The sequence below is a fragment of the Glandiceps talaboti genome, chromosome 6, assembly GCF_964340395.1.
Source record: "Glandiceps talaboti chromosome 6, keGlaTala1.1, whole genome shotgun sequence".
In the NCBI taxonomy this organism is placed as follows: Eukaryota; Metazoa; Hemichordata; class Enteropneusta; family Spengelidae; genus Glandiceps; species Glandiceps talaboti.
In genome coordinates, this window is record NC_135554.1 from 11001833 (window position 1) to 11025619 (window position 23787).

Below are 23787 nucleotides of genomic sequence, written 5' to 3' on the forward strand. Positions count from 1 at the left end.
TATTTTCAATTTAATGTCTGTCAATACATCGTTTAGCATAATATAAAATAAGTGACGCCTAATGAGAAAAATTGTGTGGTTCCGATTACGTTCAATTTTAGAATGGGTGGGTAGGTAGATTTTTTATTTTTTTAATATATTTTTTTCATGTGTGAGTGTCTAGTTCAGGTTTTCAATTGTTTTTCAAATGGTCTCTGTGTTATCTATTTCTTCCTATCAGATGTACAGCCATTACAGATTGGAAGAACAGTTTTATGTTGTCTTTTTAAGTCAGTTTCTGCATCTACTATTTTCGTGAGACTTCCCAATTTTGAGATTTATTTTTTCTCTGAAAAAGTAATAATAATAAAAAAAATTAGGGTTGGCAGTGAAAAACTGGATGGGTTCATGTAACGGGAACCAAACAATTATTCTTTTAGACGTGATTAAAAACAATTTCTGGTGATGCAAACTTTAAATTCTTTTTAAATTAAGCGAAATATAAAATCATGGTATACATGATTTCTTAATATGCGAATATAATAGAGTTTGTGATTGATGATAATAACTTTGTACAAAGTATACAAAATGTCAGATTTTTCTATTTCACAATATTTGATCAATTGATTTGTTGTCTGGTTTAATAATCTCGTTCTGGTTAATTTAAATCAAGATAAAAAATTGTGAAAACATATTACAATGAAACACCGATAAACAGGATGAATAAGACCAATGTTGTTAACTGTTAACAGCAATCAGGATAATGTTATATAATGTTAACAGAAATGTTATTTAATGTTCATAGCAATCAGGTCAAAATGTTATTTAATGTAATCAGACTAATGTTATCTAATGTTAACAACAATCAGGCTATTTGTTATATAATGTTAACAGCAATTGGGCCAATGCCATTCAATGTTACCAGCAATCAGGCTAATGTTAATTAATGTTACCAGCAATGAGGCTATAAATGCTATTTACTGTTAACAACAATTGAATCAATATCATTTGATATTAACAACAATCAGGCCGATGTCATTTAATATTAACAGCAATCAGGCTAATGTTATTTAATGTTAACAGCAATCAGGCTATTGTCATGTAATTTTAACAGCATTTGGACCAGTGTTATTTAATGTTAACAGCAATCAGGCTAATGTTATTTAATGTTCACAGCAATTGGACCAGTGTTATTTAATGTTAATGGCAATTGGGACAATGTTATTTAATGTTACCAGCAATCAGGTCAATGTTATTTAATGTTAACAGCAATCGGGCTAATGTTATTTAATGTTAACAGCAATCAGGTCAATGTTATTTCGATCTAAACTCCAATGAAGACAATCAGCATTTGTTATGGAATGAAAATTCGAAATTGAATTATTGTACACAATGTACGTAGGGCCAGCAAGGTTAAATTTATTCTACTTTTCAACGAAGTCATAGTAGGTTTTGTCCTCATCCATGCAACCAGACTGTTCCACGTTTGCGTAGCATTTATCAACCTGAGAAGGGTTGCCAGTGTTATCCCTTTCTTTATTTTGCAGGCCTGTGTAGATATGTTGGTTTGTAACATCAGCCAATTCTGTATAGTTATCATCTGTTTCATCAGCATCTGTTCATGAAAAAAATGTCAACGAATTAGTATTTTGAGAGGCCTAAGATGTTACAAAAATGCTTTGTTTTGTATAAAAAATTGCCAAAACAACAACAGCTACTACTACTACTACTACTACTACTACTACTACTACTACTACTACTACTACTACTACTACTACTACCACTACTACAACTACTTCCATGCATTCTGTGTTGCATCACACAAAGCGAGGTGAAGAGACGATAACATCAAGGCACAAAGAACCCCAAGACGATAATTAGAAATATGCTTGGTATAGAGTTTTCTTACTTTTTCACTTCTTAGATTAATTGCCTTGTAGATTGATTTCCTTTCCTTGTAAAGTGATTTCATCCTTATAACGCATGGTGGTGAAACAACCAAATAACAAGTGTCCCAACCTTTGTAAAACTTTGTGACCATCACTCATTTTGAGAGACAATCCATTAGTTCATCATTTTAATCTTTTAGTTCAATACTCAAACCATTGAAAAGTCGATGTTAACACACTGCCATTTATCATAAATTCATATGTCATATCAATTATTCATATTGTTACCAGTAAGCTAGGTATCTGGCTACTGTAATAACAATACTTTAAATAATTTGCATAGGTTATGACGTTCGAGCATGCTAGCAGTACAACGTTTTCTCAGCATTGAGCTTTGGAGCTGTCGTGGTCGACGATCTTAATTAATTCGGAAGTTCAATGCTAAAACACTTTGAACTGCTTGTGAATAACCTATGTAAACCATTTGACCTACCAAGTTGATGAACGTTTTTGTTCCATACTTTAAGGTATTAGACCTCAGAAAATGGGAAACACTGTCATTCGAGATTCTTCCAATGATTTTAGAATAATATGTGAATCTGCAATTATAAACATTCCTAAGTAGAAAGATGGCGAAATATTGAATAAGAAAGAGGGTTACTTTTGTAATCAAAACTCGGAATCATCATAATTAGTGTTGCTTACCCTTAGTTTTTCTATTTTGGTCTTGATTTTCTTTTCGCCTAAAATAGAAATATAACGGATATTGTTGTGTTGTTTAAAAATGTTTGAAAATTGGTAGACGATAACGCAACTCGTTAGGTATTTTGTCCATTGATATCATATTTCTCATCAAACAGCAATTATGCCCATTGTACATCAAAACACATCAAGGTAGCATAACACATAACGAGTTTATATAACAAAATAGAAAGTAATTCTAGAACTCAAACCAACTCTACGCGAAAAAGAAAAGACCCTTTCCAGAGTTGTCTTGATAGCGTTTTGAGACCATTTGACTGCCTGCACAGTATCCTTACTGGGTCGTGGCATGGTTGCGTGTTTGTCTTGACGTACCTTTCCACATTAAAAACAACATATCTTTCAATTGATGTGCAGATGAAGGAATTGATAAAGCCTACTTGGAAAACATATACACCTCAATGTTTAAATTTCGTAAATATCACTTGGGTAAGTTTAAAAGGGAACTTATGAAAAATATGTACTATCCTTTTAGTAAATTAGCTCTTGGTAGGGAGATTAATTCAAAACTACGTACTTTTTGAAAATTAATAATATCGTAACTGTTGTAACAGCCGCTATGATTACAATTACCACAATCGTAACCGGAACAATAATCACAACTATATTGGAAGACTTCGAATCAACAGAACTCATGAGCAGTCCTGGAAGAAAAAGGGGTTTGAAAAACATAATAGCATGGAAAAGCACAAAACAAGCGTTGTTGCGTTATTCGTTGGTGGGGAAGACATACATACATACATACATACATACATACATACATACATACATACATACATACAAATGAAAACTGGATCGTGTCAACAACTCAAAGGCCACACAATGGGTTTCTAAAAGTTCTCTGGAGCATTATTATGGTTATATCTAATAGTATATGTATACGCATCAAGTAGCTGGTAAGATGAGACATGCAAACACAGCACTGTGAATCAAATCACGATAACATTGTTTTAGAAATAACAGTCCAAAGATGTATTAAAGGCGATGGAAATCTGCAGGAAATATTAATTTCAAACGTAGGTTTAAGTCTCATCTCCTTACCTGTGATAATTGGTCCCATTAGAGGACTGGATGTAAAGAAAACCTACGGAAAGAGTAACAGTTTACACATAGCTAACAATCAGTTACCCGAACTAACTAATATAGCTTTGTTTTATTGACGCTTATAAGTAGACTAAGTGTATCCATCAGCTGTCTATATAAACCAGTATACCCAAATCAACAGTTGTAATTTGGCAAACATATATAACAACCTTAAGACTCTGCATGCATTATCTTTACTCGTTACCTAAAACAATCTTCCATAAATGTAGTTGAAGACCAACCATCCTTTAACTCAAACGTATTTTAGTCCCCCGGACCCCCAGGGGGACTATTACAATGGGCTCCATCCGTCCGTCCGTCCATCCGAAACACGTCATTACTCAGACATGCAATATCTGATTTCTTTCAAACGTAGTAGAAAGGTGACATGTCGCATGGAACAGATGCTACATTTTCGCTACATTTGCAGATTTGACCGAATGGCCTCGATGTTTGTACTTAAAAAATAATATGGCATAACTCAAAAATTGCAATACACATAGATTCTGTTCAAGTGTCTACCCCATTACAAGGTACCCACTTTATTTAAGATATTGACCTCTGACTTTGACATTGACCATCGTGATCCATTAACAAAGTCCAGCAATTTCGTGCCACAGACTGTTTGTAGTATTTATTTGTTGTCAATATGTCTTAAGCTATGTCCACAGGCAATATAGGAGGAGACAAATATACATGTGGTTTATGTTTAGTAATTAGTGCTCATTTCATGTTTGAATGGTGGCCATATTTGGAGTAATAAACTAATATATAACTTCATAACCCAATACATAAAGTCCGTTCAAGTGTCTAACCCTATATAATCTCATGCACGTTTTCTTGAAAGACAGTGACATTTGACATTGACCTTGTCCTTCTGGTCATTTATCAAAACAATGCTACTTTTTGCTTATTGCACAGTCTGTAGCATTAAAATGGAGATTCAATTTAAGTGTCTATCACTATATCATTAGATGTACAATCTATGTTGAGATCTTGACCTTTGACCTTTACTTTCACCTCCAGAGTCAATTGTCAAAAGCCAGCGATTTCCTGTATTATCACAGATACAATTTAGTATTTATTTGTTACCTCATTGATTGAAACAACGGCGGGATGTACACAATTTGAACACATGAAGAAATCACTCACCGTAAACAAATTATCGAATTATCTTTTTTAATATGGCTTACCTCATTGTCGTTTTCAGGATTGTCCACATACACTCTGACAAAAACCACGTAATTAGCATTGGGGTCAAGTTCTCCATTGTGTGCCTCTGTTTCGTATACCTTTTTCGTTGTTGACCTTCTCGAATCGGTTCCTGCCTTGCATGATGATCGTTCACCATCTCCCAGCAGCACTTTAGCCCTGTAGTCGGTTCTTTGAGAGAAAGAAAAAAATGTTGAAGTTTGGTTCTTTAAGTGCCTAAACTCATTGTTGGTTTAACATGGAGAATGGGTATAATATTGAACTCACCCCAATAACTTGACGGCAGAGTATGGTGTACCAGCGTTGCCGAATGCTTCATCATAGCTAGTTACTGCCTCCACTGGAAACAAAATATCAGGATTGGAATCTAATGGAAAGTCAGCGACTCTTGTGTTCACGTCCACCTCGACCTGGGCCACTATGACGTCATAACACCTATTCTCAAAGAGAAAAGCCTTTATAAGACCCCCTGTAACATATTGTACAATGATTGTATAGTTATCATGTATAGACAAATGATACTTGCAGGGGGAGGGGAAGGGTTTGGTAGAGTAGTTTTGAAGGTACACATATATCGTAAGAATGTCAAGTATTAGCTTTTGAAGTCGACAAGTATAAACCTACGGTATTTGTGAGTTTGGAAACAGAAAAGTGTATAGACGTTGGTAATGAAATTGTCTTTTAAAAATATTTAAAGGTGTACTAGCTGCAACTAGACCATTTTGTTTGGAACTGCCTCATGGATAAAATGATTTCTTTTCATTACAGTACACAATTAGGTGTATTGAACCATCTATAGGTAAACTTGTGTGTATGGCCGTACACATATAACATTGCAAGAAACCTATTAAGTTTGAATTTTTCAGTATATCAGGAAAACTGTAGTTATCACATGACACGATGTGAAATAACACGTGACAATTACTGTGACTGAAAGTGTATGTCATGACCTAGTACCTTGTGTTCTGATATTGAATATTCAATGAGGACTGCCATATATCGGTATCTCGGCAATTCAAACTAACATACTGGAGAATCTTTTGCTTAAAATATGTATTTGGTACGCGACAGCTTCTGGTATGCATATGTGGTTTAATTTGGTTCAACTCGTGAGCAAATTAATTTTTTTCGTGGAAACCCTTTCAGGCCATCAGAATTTTCATGCTCCCCAATATTTTTTTCGTGGCCCTTCCCCACCTCCCGTTTTGTCTGCAGGACCCCCTGTCATAAATTCTGACCGTTGCAGCGTTGTAAGCATTAATGGCTTCTCAGGTACGACACGAATGCTTACCTTACAGGCCCGTGTCTAGACGAAGCTTCAGACACTCTTATCCATATGGTGTTTGGCGAATCGACATCTTCATGAATTAATGACACTGGCGGTAAAGGGCGTGGTGGTGCTGACAACAGATTAACAAAACGACAATACTTTTCAATCAATGCTAGTCATCTAACGTAAATTATAGAGGTACACAACAAGAAAAAAACTACCCATTGTCTATTCGGCCTAACTCAAGCCAAGGGGACATTTGAGGATTTCGTCTGGATGGGGGTGGGGTGGGGGTGGGGTGGGGTATCCTGTTTTCAAAATTGACGGGGGAGGGGTTAGTCTGTTTTCACAATTTTGAATGGGGGGGGGGGTCATTGTGTATTGGATGGAAGAAAATACCATTTCCACAAAAGCATGTTCCGTCGGAAGAATGGTAAAATGGTAGAAGAATGGTCTTATCCCCATTTCTTATCTACATTCTTTAATATACTTCACTTAAAGTCAGATTTCAGTTTCTATTATACAGAGAATGATCATGAGCATTCGAAATTCTCTAACATATCAAAGTGACTTTACTATATCTGGCATAGTAATGCCACTATACCAATTAAAGTTACTGATACTACCACTGAGGGCTGTACTGCGAGACCACACAGACTCGTCAGGGCGGTCTGGTAGTAGAGCCCCCAGCAATTAGAGTCTGGGTAAGCGAGACTAATGTGAGGTGAAAATAACAAGACAGCAGATGCTACGTACCTGATGGGTTTGTAGAACATCCTATAACCTTTCTAGAGGGTACACTCCTTCCAGCATGACTGACAGCCGTCACTGTGAAATGATAATCAGAGTAACGCTTCAAAAGACTTTCTTCTTGCTTGTAACATTCCTTGACATCGACGTCCGTCTGAGCTACATGGAGCCATGTACCATTACCATCAATCACGTTAGTGTCACGTATGGATATTGAATACTCGATCTGTCATGAAAATAATATAGCATGAAGGTTAGCCAGATTTATCACAACAAACTATAGAAGGTTCTGGTACATTAGGGAGTGTGTGTGTGTGTGTGTGTGTGTGTGTGTGTGTGTGTGACTGTGCCTGTGTATGTATGTTGTTAGATGTAAGATGGTTGTCAACAGCAATGTTACAGATATATTCTGATATTACGGTACAATGATAGTAATGGTGGGATGTAAAGAAACTCGGGTGTAGTACCGGGGGGGGGGGGGGGGGGCTAAATCACAAAATAATGCAAAGTTTAATACAATATATGAAATTAAAATGTTACCCTCCAGTAATTTCATTCATAAAATATGTCCGTCTCCTTCAACAGATTTGTAAAATACGACCCCCCCCCCCGTTTCGTGTGAGACCCCTGCAATGATTATTGAATGTTCGGTAATGAATTTCCTATATTGGTTTATATGTGATTGTGTACAGAATTACTGGTCAAATCGAATATCTGATTAATCGGGTGAAAGCGTTCATAGAGAGACCTAAATGCACCCTTTAACCTAGAGTGTTGTATAACCAAGAGTAGTATAAACTTATAAAACATAACCAATGAAACATCCACTTCAAGATTTGGAAAATGATACTCACTATGTAATAACGTATAATCCCATTGCCGTTTTCAGGTGCACGCCAACAGAGTTGACAAACTGACGTATCAGAGTATGATGTAATCATCGCCGTTAATTCCGACGGGGCAGAGGGAATATCTACGTCGCCTAAATGCAAAGAACAATAAAATATGAACGAAATGAACACAGTCAAATGTTTTTACTTGAAATGGAAAATGTAAAATATCCGACATAAGCTTATAGAATTATTCTTTCCATTGAGGCTTTATTGAAACATATAGTATGTGTTTATTTCCGATACTTAATCATAGGGAATTTCTCATTACATTCCAAACAAAATAAAAAGATGAAGATTTTCGAGAATGAGAAAAAAAAAGTGAAATAAACACACCTCCATTTCCATCGTTTTTATCCGTAGTCTGGTAAACAAGATGAGAGGGTTGACTTTCTTGGATATTTTCCTCTGAATGAACAGCTGTCACGAATATTTCATACTTTGTATTGGGCTGTAAACCATTTAATATGATGTCTCCCTCAAGACCTGACGCTGGGAGAGATAGACAAGTAAATTAAAATAGGCAGGGTAAAAGTGATCCATCCATCAACCTGGTATTCCAATTTTCCAGCTGTTTAGTCTTACCGGGTAAATGTCGTTTATTGATTTGTATATACATTTTTTACATGTAATTTACTGAATGTCTTGAAAAATTAAACTCAACCAGCTTACCACACAACCAACCAACCAACCAACCAGCCAACTAACAAGCCAGCCAACCAACCAACCAACCAACCAACCAACCAACCAACCAACCAACTAAACGGCCAGTCAACCAACCAAGTAGTCTAGCTGCTAGTGACCTCGGCCTTCGAGGGCGAACGCAATACTACCAACCAAGTTAAACAAACCAAACCACCAGCCAGCAAGCCTGTCAGCCTGTCAGCCAGCAAGCCAGCCAGCCAACCAACCAACCAACCAACCAACCAACCAACCACATTTGAAATGTTTGTTACATGTTACTTACTTTGTTCAGATTGTAATACATCCCCTTCATAAATGGAATAGTACACAATATAGTAATGAATTAAGGCATTTTGGGCAGCTGGAGTCCACATCACTTTAATCTGTGTAGATGACCATGACACGGCAGTGACACCATATGGTGGACTTGGCTCTGGTAAGGCTTCACCTAGAACAGAGTTACGTTTGTGTCATTTATAGTAAACATGTGATTGAACAGTACGATCCTCAGTAAGACTCGATAAAAAAATAGATCGCCAACAGAACAAAAAAGTAAACCCTTGATAACATAAAACAGTTATAGAACATGACATATGAAGAGAAGAGAAAAGAAATAAATATACAATTGATTGTTAAATAGTTTAAACCAGTCAATGTACTAAACAATTATATGGCGAATATATTTGGACACTTATTTATACTTAATTATGCATGCATTTCTATGAATATTTATCAAATATAAGTCTTCAAGAAAGACGCTTGTTATGAGCTTTCAAAATTATAGTTTTGCATGTATATATTTAAAAAGTATTTCCAATATTCATATTATGATATTGTATGGCCATTTCTACAATTATCCGTACTTCATTGTATTCAATGAACGAATTATCGAACGCATGCATGAACTCACGAACAGATAAACACAAGAATATATGCTAAAATGATAACTTGAATAGTTTGAGTTTAGGGATGATGCCACATATAGTTAACATGTTTCAAATATTTGAAGATTGAAATGACTCACCCTCTGTGTTCGTCTTGACCCAATCACTTTCCGTATAATCGCTATATCCTTCCTCGTTGGCACAGCGTATTCGCATCTGATACATTGTATCCGGGTTTAGTTGGTTTATTGTATGGACGTAGTGGGAACCTGGTCCATTCACACGGTCATAGAACATCCAGGTAGCAAAGTCTGAATTCCGGTACTCGATGTTGCAGTGTGTGACCTCAAGGTTACCAGTAAAGGTGAGTCTCCAACTTAATGATATTTGCTGCGTTTCAGTAGGGCTGGTTGCAAGAATAATGACAGGGTCCGGTCTCTCTGCATTGATTCAGAAGAAAAAACAAGATATTCATCATTACAAAGAAATGTTATGTTTTACCTGCAAACTATGTACAATAAACACGGATGGATGGAAGAATGGATGGATGGGTGGGTGGGTGGATAAATGGATGGATACATGAATGGATGAATGGATGGATGGATGGATGGATGGATGGAAGAATAGATGGATGGAAGAATGGATGGATGGATGGAAGAATGGATGGATGGATAGATCGAGGAATTATTGAATTTGACAGTAACACACCCCCACACACAATTACTGAATTCGAAAGTAATATTGTCTTACCGTATACAACTAGGTCGATATATATCAAGTAGTCGCTGGTGTATCCATTTGTTATACTGCAGTAATAAGTACCATTAACATAGCGATCACTATTCAGTATAACTAATTCCGAATTAAGAGTGTGTATATGATTTCCTTCCAAGCTTGATTCAGTTATTCGAAACGTTGCATCATCGGTCGTTATCACAGTGTCATTCGGGGTAAACCACTGTATCGTCGGTATTGGATTCCCCGTTGCACCACACTCAAAGGTAGCAGTTTCACCAAAGGAAACGTAGGTAGTTTCTGGGAAAACATCTACCGTTACATTTACTGCAATTGACAGATTAAGATGTTTTAAAATTTGTACACATTGATTTACCTGTCAGAAATTCAAGAGCTACAAAAATTATTGGTCTATGTTGTTTCATGTTATTTTTATTCTGATACAAAAACATAGTAAATTAGATTTTTATAAATAAAAAATCCAAATAAATATATATATACATTTCCCATCGATATTGTCACTTTAACAAATGTGATAAATGTGCATTTTACCAACCTGGTAATAAGACACAAACAACCCCCAGACCTTCACCACAAGATCTATCATGCCAACGGCCAGCATCTGACAGATACATAGCTACACAGTTCTCATCTCGGCCTCCGCTAGGTTGGTTGTATTTCCATTTGAAGTAATCAGTCTGTTGAGATTCACCATCGGTGTATATACCTTCATCATCAATGTCGTTGAGATCGATCCAAAAACCATCAAAACCACTGAAATGATACAATTATTAAGATAAATAGACTGTTATATGGATACCGTATGACATACCAACTTATCATAAAATATTGTATTGCATCGACTGTGTTATATATCATCTGCTGCAGCATTGTATCTTTGCTTAGAATATACATTTAAGAACTCTGTTTTATTGTTTGCTAACCGTCTAATGGTCTTATTTTGTATTTCATTGTATTGTTCATCTGATTCATATGGTGTTGCTTGAACTTGCATTCTGTTGTCTTATTTATGTTTTCCTTTTCAACATTAATATATCAGATTTATGTACATTATATTGTTACACAAAAGCCACTGGGGTTGAGAGAGAACGTAGTCTGTCCGTGTATCTTCTTTTCATTGGATTCCTGGTAACAGGTCCTTTCCCAGCTTCCCTAAACAATTGGCATTGCTTCTCATCTAAAACCCATCCCCTACTTGAATAACTTCCGTCATGAAAGAAATGCGCTGTGTGTTCACTCCTTCGTGAACAAGCGTCGCCATTGCCATTTATACTGTAGATGACATCACCAGAAACTTGCCTATTGTTGCAAAATATTAAGGCGGGTGAAAAAAAAAATTAACTAGTTTTGATGTCGGAAATGAAAATGTGGGTCGGTCTACTAATAAGAAAAAGGGAAAAAAATAAGGTCACCTTAATGCACATTATGAGACAAGCTCACATAGTCTGACTAGACAGCTTTCCTCAGATAACATGGGTTTACAGTGTATAGCAGACACTTTTAATGTGTCACCAAGATAAAACTTCCAATATATTTAGCAAATTGCTATCTGAGCAGTATCCACTTATTGACAACAGAAAATACTTCGCTCATAGCGGAGTGTACACGCTTACATACTATACATGTGTGCAAAACTTCAACTTCAAAAGTACTGGAATGAATTGCTTATGGATCTTAAATATGAATGTTGTCATTGATTAAAGGTTAGTCTTGTACTAAAAGACATTTGATCAGATTAGTGTAGAAACTTGAATCGTATTAATATGTACAGCATGACCTTAAATGTTAAGGTCAAGATCAAGGGGCATTGCCAAACTTCAGTGTTGACATAGGTGCAGATGATAGAATAGTGTCTCCAGATGCAAAATCTTAAAATTGCCAATTGACCTTTAAAAGAAAGTGAAGGACAAAGGTCTGTGTTCGGCTTGAAAACTTACTTTTAATTTTTAAACATAACATATAATTACTTTGATGTGTCTCTGAGTGTAAAATTTCCAGTCGCTATGCCAATTCTGGCTGGACCTTGAAGGTCGATATCACGGCAAAGATGGATGTCTCAAAGAAGAATTAGAACAGTCGATATGGGCGTGGACACTTTAATGGGGTATCCGGGTATTTATGTTATTGATTCCTGGTCAAAAGTGTTAAGATTCTTACAAATATGCCATCTGTTCGGCCATACTGATCAAGGTTGTTTAGTACAGTAATATGCATATGTCTCCTATAGGGTCTGACATTTGAACCAGGTTAAATTGAAATTGAACCATGCGTGGCAGGGATAGGGTTGTGCACAGATGGACGGACTAAAGCAAAAAGACACAGACAGACGGACGGATTGATGTATGTGTGCCTTTCCCATAGTCCTACCTTGGCATATATAATGCTGCAAGTCCAACCAAAGCCATATTATCTTTTCGATCGCGTATTGTTGGCAAGGTGCCGTTGATGCTGGAACAAAGTTCTTTTGCATCATGCCATGGCCTGAATTCTTGGAACATAAACGAGTAGCACATAGCTTTATCATTTCTCAGCTTAGTTTCGTCATTAGAGTACCAAGGACAACCTGCAAAACAAAGCAAAGATAACGGAAATATACACAATTTACTCATATATGTGTAAAGGCATAGTCTAAGATTCAACGTTAATCTGTGCAGTTTGTGTCTTAAATGAGGTCATTAGTTAGCGATCTACTAACGATCATTAGTTAGTTCACAACATCATATATAGCAATGTAAACTCATACCATGAGCTGAAGATAGCCATCTTCATTATAAGAGAAAAGATACATAAAGTATACTTAGTACAATATATTGACGTATGAGACAAGATCAGTCTGAATAGACAGCTTTTATTTTAAAATATGGGTGTAGACACATCAAGTGAGCATATATAATACAGCGATTCTAAATTTTAAACTGTCTTGTTTATTTACTAAATTGCTATTTGATTCTTAAGATAGCTAATCCAAATCAAAATCGAGGTTCTCAAAGTTTGAATGCATACACTTGAATTGTGTCTATTTGCTCAAACCTTGACCTTGTAGGTAAAGGTGGTCAAAAGTCAGTGTCACAATAGAAAGCTTGCCCCTGACAAAATGTGGTTATAGACACTTGACTGGTTTATCTTTTTACAACAGTTCTGTAGTTATTGAGTAAATGTCGATTTTACATTCAGTGTGAAGGTCAAGGCTAAAGGTCAGTGTCTGACATGAAAGCTTACTTATATAAATTAGGTGCAGATGTTAACATTGGCTCAATACAAAACATTTGAACTTACAGACGGAATTGCTATTTGACATTGGAGATGAAAGTCAAGATCATATGTCGCTTTACCTGGCTTGAAAACTCACTTCTGTATATCGTGTATATATGTGACTCGTGTTCTCTATGTACCGGGTACAACATTTGTAAAGTTATATAGCAGATAGGTCTTTGACCTTGAAGATCATAAAGGTCACTTGAGCGAGAGAGAGAGAGATAATAATAATAATAATAATAATAATAATAATAATAATAATAATAATAATAATAATAATAATAATCTTTATTGTCCACAGTGTATATATGGAAAATCGCTTTCAGTCACTCAGGTCAAAGATTGACATACAATAATCAAAGAACATAAATAACAACAAGACAGGCTAAAATTACGGAGACAATGCTGATCAACAGCTAGTTAAAATGGGAATTGGATGATATAACAGCTATAAAGACGACATAAACGTTAAGTTAAAGTTCCCTGGAATTTAAAATTGAAATTGCTGATGGAATAAAAGAACGTTTATAAAAATTCCTGCGTGCTTTTGGTACGCGAAATCTGCGACCAGAGGGGAGTTTTTCAAAGTATTGATTAAGGGGATGTGTCTTGTCTTTAAGTATCCCACGTGTTATCCTCTTGGTGGAATTATGGTATAATTCTGACAATTGAATTTGCTGAGTTCCTATGAGTTTGGATGCTGTATTAATAACACGGCTGAGTTTATTTCTACTTGTCATGGTCAGATTTCCATACCATGTGGCAATATTAAAGCTCAGCACACTTTCTATTAAGCTTCTATAAACCCTTTCAAGTATACATTGACTAACATTGAAACTTTTCAGCTTCCTGAGCAGAAACAATCGCTGTTGTGATTTTTTGTAAATCAAGTCTGTATTTTCCTTGAAACACAGCTTGTTGTCAATGTCAGTACCAAGATATTTAAAGAAACTCACTATCTCAACCACTTCGTTGTCAAAGGTGATTGCATCTGGCATTTCTCTCCCCTGTCTTTTATCGCACACTAATTCTTTCGTTTTTCCGACATTGAGCTTGAGAAAACTTTGTTTGAACCAAGCACTAAGCCGCTCAATCTGAACATAATACTGTGATAGGGTGAACTCATCTTTAAGACAACCCACAAGAGCCATGTCGTCTGCATATTTAACCAAACTTAATATTGAATTTTTGCATGACATTTCGTTTGTATAGATGGAAAACAAAACTGGCGAAAGAACACAACCCTGGGGTACCCCTGTATTTAGGATGATCTCCTCTGATAAAATACCTCCCTCTACATTGACACGCTGTGGCCGGTCATGTAAAAACTCCTTCACCCAGAGTACAATGTTATGACTAGTATTCATATCTAGTAGTCGCTGTAACAACAAATGTGGTTGGATAGTATTAAAAGCTGATGAAAAATCCATAAAAAGAACTCGTACATACGAACCAGCATTGTCTAAATGGCTTGTTATCAAATTAAACAGTGTCAAAGTTGCATCCTCACCCCCCCCCCCTACCAGACCTGTAGGCAAACTGTAGTGGATCTAAGTGACTGGCAACAGATCCAATCAATTGGTTACATACCAGTCGTTCCAAACTCTTTGCAATGATTGATGTCAGTGCCACGGGGCGAAAATCATTCAGAGCATTAGCTCTAGGTTTTTTGGGGACTGGAATAATGATAGAGGTTCTCCATGAGCGAGGTATGTAGTTAAGGCTAAACAGAAATTTAAATAGTTGCGTGAATGTTGGAGCAAGCTGTGTAGCACACAGTTTCAGTACCCTACCCCCGACTCCATCAGGTCCTGGAGCTTTGTGTGGGTTAAGTCGAAGAAAACACTTGGTTACATCATGTTGATTAACTTCAATTGACGATGGCGTAAGACGCTCACATAGCTGTTCACATTCTCTGTTAAAGTCTGTAACATCAAAACGTGCGTAGAACTGGTTGAGATCGTTGGCAAACTTGACTGGGTCATCCGATAATGTACGTTGTTGTTTTTCCTTTCTTCCCATCATAGTGTTCAAACCTTGCCAAGCGTCCCTGGCGTTTCCATTACTTATTTTCTCCTCGACTTTGTTTTTGAATCCGATTTTGGCCAGTTTAGCGTTACTGTGAAACTCTCTGTTCATCTGTTTTACTTTATTTGTGTCATGTTGTAAAAATGCAGATTTCTTCTCATTTAAGCACATTTTGAGATCCTTTGTTACCCAAGGTTTGTTGTTAGGATAGACACGCACTTCTTTCGATGTTATAATATTGTTCTCACAAAACTGAATGTACGAAGTCAGAGTATCGGTCAGCTCTTCCCCATCCGTACAACTGTCAAAGAAAACTTGCCAATCGGTGATTTCAAAGCATCCCCTCAACGCCTCAATGTTATCATTGGTCCACTGTCTAACTTGTTTTATTACAGGTTTAGCTGATTTTAGTTTCTGTCTGTACTGTGGAAGCAGATGAATCACGTTATGGTCTGATCTGCCAAGTGGAGGACGACTTTTGGCAACAAATACCCGAGGAATGTTACCATAGCACATGTCCAATGTTCTGTTAAGACGTGTTGGACAGGTGACGTACTGATGCAAATTAGGAAGAAGATTGGTAATGTCGCACCTGTTGAAGTCGCCACATATAAATACCGGTTGGTCCACTGACCTGCATAATGCTTTGTTATAGATTTCTGCGATCTTTTTCGCCGCTTGCGTGTTGTCCGGTCCGGGTACATATACCAATATCACAGTTACCTGCCCAAATTCACGTGGTAAATAATGCGGTCTAAAAGAAACAGTTAAGATCTCGTAATGTTTCGTACTGACCATTTCTCGTACACAAAAGTTGGTCGCCCATTCTTCATTCACAAACATACACAAACCTCCACCAATATTTTTTGTTGTTTTTAGTTTATCTCTGTCAAAACGTATTGTATTATAGCCCTGTAGATTAACGTCTACTATTTCCTCTGTCAACCAGGTTTCTGTAAAACAGAAAAGACTTGTTCTTCTATAGTCTCCGTCATACCTGGATAGTGTTGTAAGTTCGTCCATTTTGTTGGTTAGAGAGCGAAGGTTTGACAGTGTAATAGCTGGGAGAGGGAGTCTACTTCCACGTTTCTTAATTCTTTTCCTGATACCTCCTCTTGATCCCCGTTTTTTTCTTTCCTTCTTCGAATTGGCTTTGGTGTATTGGGTCCAGTCAATATCAATAGAGGGTGCAGGTACATCGCAGTTTCTAAAACTCAAAAGGTACTCACGGCTGAGAGTGACAACCGGCCCGCCATGATGATTCTCAGTTAGTGTAGTCGCAGCACCAGAAGACGTGAATAAAGAGTCCGTTATCAGACACAGAGTCACTAAAATGACATACCACTTCGACGACATTGTTATATACAATATTTGATACAAAATACTTCACATCAACAGTAACTGTTTACGTTTTACGATAAAAATGACCAGAGCGAGTGACCAGGGGTCTGCACTACGAGTTGCGCCCCCTAAACAGAGAGAGAGAGAGAGAGAGAGAGAGAGATAGAGAGAGAGATAGAGATACAAACAGACAGACAGACAGACAGACAGACAGATGGACAGACAGACAGACAGAGAGTAGAAAGACCTAGCCCATTTTTTGTATCTTATGTATGGCAGTGAAACTCTACGTATTGCATACACCAAGTTCAACACATATACAAATTCGATTTTATCAAGACTACAGGACTTGCAATGACATAAAGTAAAGAAAGACAATTTTCGATTGATCAAACAATTTTTAAACTAAAGGATAAATGTCAAAACCAACCTCCTAACTTGGAACCGTAAATGTAACTTGAAACTTTATTCAGTACTTCTCGGTTCAGTTCATGTCCGGTTCCCTGTCTTTCGCGACAACTCGCATCCCATGTCAAAGATCTGTCACACCACCAGTCATCCCAGGTTTCTCTAGACCTCTCCCATGCACAACGTTGTGACGACGATGACGGAAGACCATAGCGTCCAAGCAAATTTTCGTCCAATGGCGTTCCATCAAACCATGTCCATTCATTATTCATGTAGACTAAACCAATATCACCCCTATCACCTGGAGGAAGGAAGAAGAATACCTGGAAGGAGTGAGTTGCAATTTGCGAAACGTATTCCTGGTTTTGCAGCATGATATGTATATGAATAAATGTATACATCAATTTGTAAGCAAAACATCAATAATGCCAATAGGCAATCTGACTCTTTTGGTAGCCATAGTAACGACTACATCAGATTTAATAAGTGGGATCTGGGATTTTTAAATTCTTCCTATTTCCTTTCAAATTTTTTGAGTGTTGCATCGTATCTTTGTATCAAATTAAGTCCGCAAATAAAGTCTGTGTGTGTGTTTTCGTTTGGACACTATATGGATATCTCATTTGATAAATTTGTTCTTCATTCTCACCACTTGACCCCGCAACTTGTTCTCTGCTATCATAAATTGTGATAAAGGCATTATTGTCCAGACATATATCCAATGCTTCAAGCCAAGTATTGCCACTGTTAGTTCTACTAAAGCTTCGGAAACATCCACCATGATTCCAGTTCCAGTCGGAGTGCACACAACCTTTTATTGTAAAGAACATAACACGACTATTAAGATAACAGCAATGCTTATTAATTAATTGATGGATTTATAGGCTAAAACAAGTAATGATTATCTTTTTACCACTTTTTATGTCATAACATAGGCATCCTCCATTCTCAACTACTCATACCTCCTACCAGGTAAGTATGCTCACACACAGAACAATTTTAGGATGATTTAATGTATACAATTGGAAGAAGGCATTTTGGTATTTTGTGTCCATTTTAAATTGGTGTCTCTGTCTACATCCATCCATCCATCCATCCATCCATCCACCCATTATATCCATTCTTTATAATACATACATACATACATACATACATACATACATACATACCTTGTATACACGTTGGCACTGGCTTGTTCCAAATACTCCCGTTACATTGTGTCATTGCTGATCCATTCATACTATACGAGTTGTCACAATCATACGTTATAATAGCGCCATCTATGTACTGATTTTGGTTTATAATTCCCACCTCGGTTGCTCTATATCCATTTATTGGATTTCCAGGATCCAAGCAAGTTTCTATGTTCCAGGTAGAATTGATATACGTGTACTATGAGTAATGCATCAATGTGTAATTCGTAAATAACAAAATCATGTTCAAATTAAAAGAGTAACCTCTGATATCGTGATATACCGAGTAACAAATTTCATTGAAACACAATTGAGTTGTAATAATATATATATATATATATATATATATATATATATATATATATATATATATATATATATATATATATATATATATATATATATTTCTTAGTCCGTAGCCACAGTACAGATGATTATGCTCATTACGATTATCACTTCTCATTTATTAAATTTGCACGTCCTCAATTAATAAGTACGTACGATAGCATTGGTTATAAAAACAAATTAAAGCCTGAATATTGATGTTGTCATAAATGTTTTGGGATTTAAAACGTGATGAGCATATTGCGTGTCGGTTATATCCCTGTGATGCTTTTTGTACAACTTTATTGTTAACCCAATGATATGTATACCAGTACTGAGTTATTAGTAGCGTTATCACTGGCGTATTGATATACTAGTATTAGAAGTTACATGTGCTTGTCCGAACTATGGCGGACTGTAATAAAGTTGAAGTGTTTAGTTCTAAGACGAAACCTCTCCGTGTTTTGCGTAAACCGTGTACTTTGGTGCAAAAGTATCACAATCCCCAATGGCAATGCTCATTACAACAAGTATGCCGTTTGGTCATGTTTATATTCAATACCTACATGCATACACCTAATATGACTTCCAAATAAAGTACTTTGAACTATTGTTCCGTGTTATGTATAATGGATGAACCTCAGTGTATGAAATAAAGACATAGGTAGTCATTCACTTATTATTTTTATCGTGATATTTGCATACAGGACCAAATCGTGATTATGATTTAAAAGATATTACGCAATTGTGCAAGATTTTGCAATCACGCGAGATTTCTATTTAGTCTTATTATTCGCAAATCTATTACTGTAAATCAATCGACTCATCGAAACCAAAAGTCTACCAGTCTACTTCCTATACATGTCACGTATCAGGGTTATCGGTGGCCGAGTGGTTAAACCACCGGTGGAAATGAGTGAAAATGAAAAACGGAGACATTTTTTTCAAAAAACCAAAACTCTTTTGAAAACTGTCCACCTTACCCTTAACATTGTAAAGACTTAGACGATATAAAACTAATTGTGTGTTTCCGATAATATGGCATCAGAGAATAGGGTAGGTATAGGCCGGGACTCTTTTTTATTTTACCTTTTTTAAAAATTGTTTTTATTTTTGAAAAAATATTACTTCGACAAACTAAATGTCTATCAGAATACCGGTACCCCTTCAGTGATAGTTTGATGAAATATATACGGTAGCTTAAAACTAAGGTCGATCGGAAACACATTTTTTTCTTTTGCCTTATTAATTATTCCGTTAAAAATAGTACTTTTAATATTTGACATACACGTATTTAATAAAATCACTAGCAAAAACACTAACACTTTCCAATAAACTTGACAATCATTTCTTATTCGAATTAAAGTAAAATAACTACATTTGATATTCGTATCAGTTTTGTAGTGTAATAAAGACATTCACTGACAACATCAAGTGTTTACATGCTTGATATTGTGTACAACTATGTATATGCAATTTGTACGCAGGGATATTATAGAGTCCTGCATGTAGACGGTGTTAGTCTGACTAGTACTCGATTCTGACAATGTCCCTTATACAAAGTCATGCGACAAGATCTGATCCTGGCAAGCCACTGCTGTGTTGGGGAGCCAATAACAAAAAAGAACCATCAGACTATCTACTTATATCTCACCTGTTTGACGCCAAAAGTTCCTACTCGGATGACCAATAATCTTGAAATCAGAACTTTTCATATTTAAAAAAAGTACCCACAGCAGGAAAGGAACTTCTCAATGGAGCCGATTTAAGCCGTTTGCAAGCAGGAGTAGGGTGACATCATATCCACTACAACTATTAAATATTCAGACAGTGTTCCCACTTATAGTTTGCGTATGAAATAAGGATGAGACGTTTGTAATTCAAAGTGCTTGTTGAATGGTCGCCACAAGATCGCAGCGCCCTAATGTCCTAGTGTTGAAGAAGCAGGAGGAAACCAGAGTACCCGGGGAAAACGTGCGTTGTTCGGCAGAGTCAAACACCCTTCTTACATACAGACCTGGTTAAATTTTTAAGTGTACATGCAAAGGTTGATAATTTTTTTCATTATTATGTTTATTTTGCTATAAAAATAAATGAAATTGCATTCATATACCTCTAAATATTATGCGCAATGGAAAGAAAGTCGCAAAAATACTTGCCCCCTTAATCCCCTGTGCTTCGACTAACTTCGGCGCCTCAGCCAGCTCACGAAAGGTGTCGAGGTCCCACGTGTTACAAAAGCCTTCTTTAGAAGCCTTTGTGTAATGTTTACTTATGAATTACTAATTACGCTTGCCATAGAGTATTATCTGTAACTGTACATATTGTTGTGTACCAGTGTTTTGTCGGCAGCACCCGCAGTGAAACGATCACCCTACACACATTTCCGAGTGATATAACTGAGTAGGTAACGGGTGAAGGCAGTTGAAACCACGCGTAAAAACTGGACAGTGACGCCATACATGTATAGTGAAAGCCGGTAAATGTTACCGGGGCAGGGGTTCTCCACGCCACCAGTGTAGCCATGATCCAAGCGAAAAAAGGAAAACATAAAATAATTTGAAATGATGTTTCACGAATCAAGAAAGCAAGTTAGCTTCATAAAATATTTTCAGTACGATAGCAATTTTTTTGAAAACAATGCATAGTCCGATTGTATGTTTTGATTTCCATGTTGCTGAGAGTCGGTCGTTTTCATTGCGATACATCGCACGTACATACTGCATTGTCGCAATCTTATCAAAGTAAAAAAGACGCAATGCTAATTATAATGTTGCTATTTTTGTTTCCATTGTTTTGTCTACCTGCAACGTAAGACATGTCTACCGATCAAAAACTCAAACAAAACAAAATGGTCGGAGACAATACGCCACAGTACATACACCACAGTACGACACCGGCTTCAGTGAACACGGGCCGTGCTTTGAAAGAAGATGAAACCACTTCATGTCACTGTGTGGATGGTAATGAACGCAGTAAAAAATGAAATAAAGTGCGTGTACTCATAGGGATAGCTATCCAACAAAACGTTCTGCTCTAACGAATTTGTGGGTCTACTTTCGCGAAGATTTTGAATAGTCATAGAATGTACTATTACGAGACATGCTACATCTAAACAACTTGAGAGAATATTATGGGGAACTCATTGTGTTGTGTTGTCTTCTCGTGAAACTATTCTCATCCGATCTCTGTATGATCGATGGGTACAGAAATATTAGATAGTTTTCGTTTCGATTAGATTGTCTGCAGGAGCTGTTTTCCACCCATTGAACATTTATGTCAACAAAGGACTCTGACAACAGCCTTCACTTTATGTAAACAATACGGCTTCACTAGGACGTAAACAATACGCTGGATGGTCCATGTTGCGGTACAAGACAGCAAGGCATAGTCAGAAAACAAACACTAAACTTGCATGATGGATATTTAAACACAGGTATACTATTACACATAATGGTACTAGCCATGACTATATTTTTCTGTGAAATTCACATCGAAAAAAAACCTTATAAAGCAGTGTCATTCAGTCTATGTGGTTGCGGACCACCAACTTCCTCACTCATTCACTGCCAGAGGAACTATCGTTACTGCTAGCGGTCGGTTCCAATGAATATGGCTAAATCACACCATCAGATGTTAATGCTGGAGTGTATTGCTCTACGCTTGAGGCATCTGACGAATATTCAACGTCGTGTTCTGGTGAAAACCGGTTGTGAAGTTGACCTACCCCACGCTGTCCTATCCATATGCAAATGAGAGGTACTTACCTGAAGCATGGATGTATTAGTGATACATCCATGCCTGAAGTTGCACTGTAGCTGAGCCGAGAGTGCCTCATTTTTCGCACAATTTCTCGTTTTAGAATTATATTGTCCTATTACAAACCCGATTTCCTTTATTTTTATGGCAAAATAAACTTAATTACGAAAAAAAATTATCAACCTTAGTTGCATGTACACTTTAAATCAAACCCAGCCGACACGTGGTGGGTTCGAACCCAGGCGGCAGAGGTAAGAGGCGTACGAGCTAACTGCTAAACCAAAACATATATACTCACCTTCGCTTAACCTTAGTTTAGCCAACAGTACACACAGTGTGATTGAAGCCCTTATTACCAGTACCATACTGATTTCGATAGTAGATAAGGAGAGCAGCCCAGTAAGACAATAAGATACGAGAGACGTATTATCTCATTTCGAACAACTGTTAAAAATAAACAAGATGTCGACTTCCTGAATCGTGGTCAGTCAACTATGTAAGAAATCAAAAGTATTTGCATATCCGTAACGACTAAGCTTTTAAATATGGCTATGCGCTGTAAGGGAGCATTCGTTTTTTACGGGGAGGGGGGGGGGTCGGTCGGTGGAATTTGAGGTATGAATTAAATGTAAAAAGCAACCCCCCCTAAAAATTACTTTTCTAAAATTTGACCCCCCCCTAAATCCATCAATTGTAAAATGTGACCCCCCCCTATAAAATTTTTTCACTTGATTTATAATAGATTTATGAAACACTTGACTTATATGAGTGTTTGTTCGATATATCACATAATGGACCATGAAACCTAGTCCATGTAGTTCCGTGACTTCCAAGCAGTACACTGTCTGCCTGATCTTGTTGTGTGAAAGAGTTCATTTTCAATGTCACTGCTATCACTTTCAGAGTCACTTTCCGAGTCACTTTCCTCTGATTCACCCAATTCATGTATCACTACATGTCCATCTTCTGATTCACTGTCTTCGTCCATCTCATCCTCTTCATCGCTCTCCTCCTCCTCTTTATCCCTCTCATGGTTCACTCTCAGACTCAAAAATTAATTTGAATGAGTTCTGTTGTTTTTAAAGAGTTTTTAAAGAGTTTTAAAAGTGAGGTATGTCATTATATTGCCACAGCCTGAAAGTTTTATTTTTGTGATTCTGTGTTTTCTTTTTTTTACTTGTTATCACCTGATCAGACAGAATAAAGACATGTTTGTATTCTGTTTTGTACATTTTTTTGTCAATTCTGTTGTTTTTTGCTATGATTCCATACAAATCTGTTGTAAAAATTGACCCCCCCAACCATTGGATATAAAATTTG

At 36.7% G+C, this 23787-nt stretch overlaps 1 protein-coding gene across 1 annotated transcript; it reads right to left on the bottom strand.

The window, feature by feature from the left end:
- Window positions 1-1189: 1189 nt before the first annotated feature.
- On the bottom strand, window positions 1190-22924 carry LOC144436830 (uncharacterized). Its single transcript, XM_078125688.1, has 19 exons — window positions 22766-22924; window positions 18361-18552; window positions 17841-18002; window positions 17214-17492; window positions 12527-12722; window positions 10695-10912; window positions 10154-10465; window positions 9544-9843; window positions 8803-8967; window positions 8172-8327; window positions 7800-7927; window positions 6952-7171; window positions 6217-6325; window positions 5193-5360; window positions 4907-5096; window positions 3672-3714; window positions 3148-3274; window positions 2574-2611; window positions 1190-1594 (listed from the first exon to the last, which is right to left on the bottom strand). The coding sequence occupies exons 1-19, from the start codon at window positions 22830-22832 to the stop codon at window positions 1404-1406; spliced, it is 3261 nt and encodes a 1086-aa protein (XP_077981814.1). The 5' UTR covers window positions 22833-22924; the 3' UTR covers window positions 1190-1403.
- Between the last annotated feature and the right edge of the window lie 863 nt (window positions 22925-23787).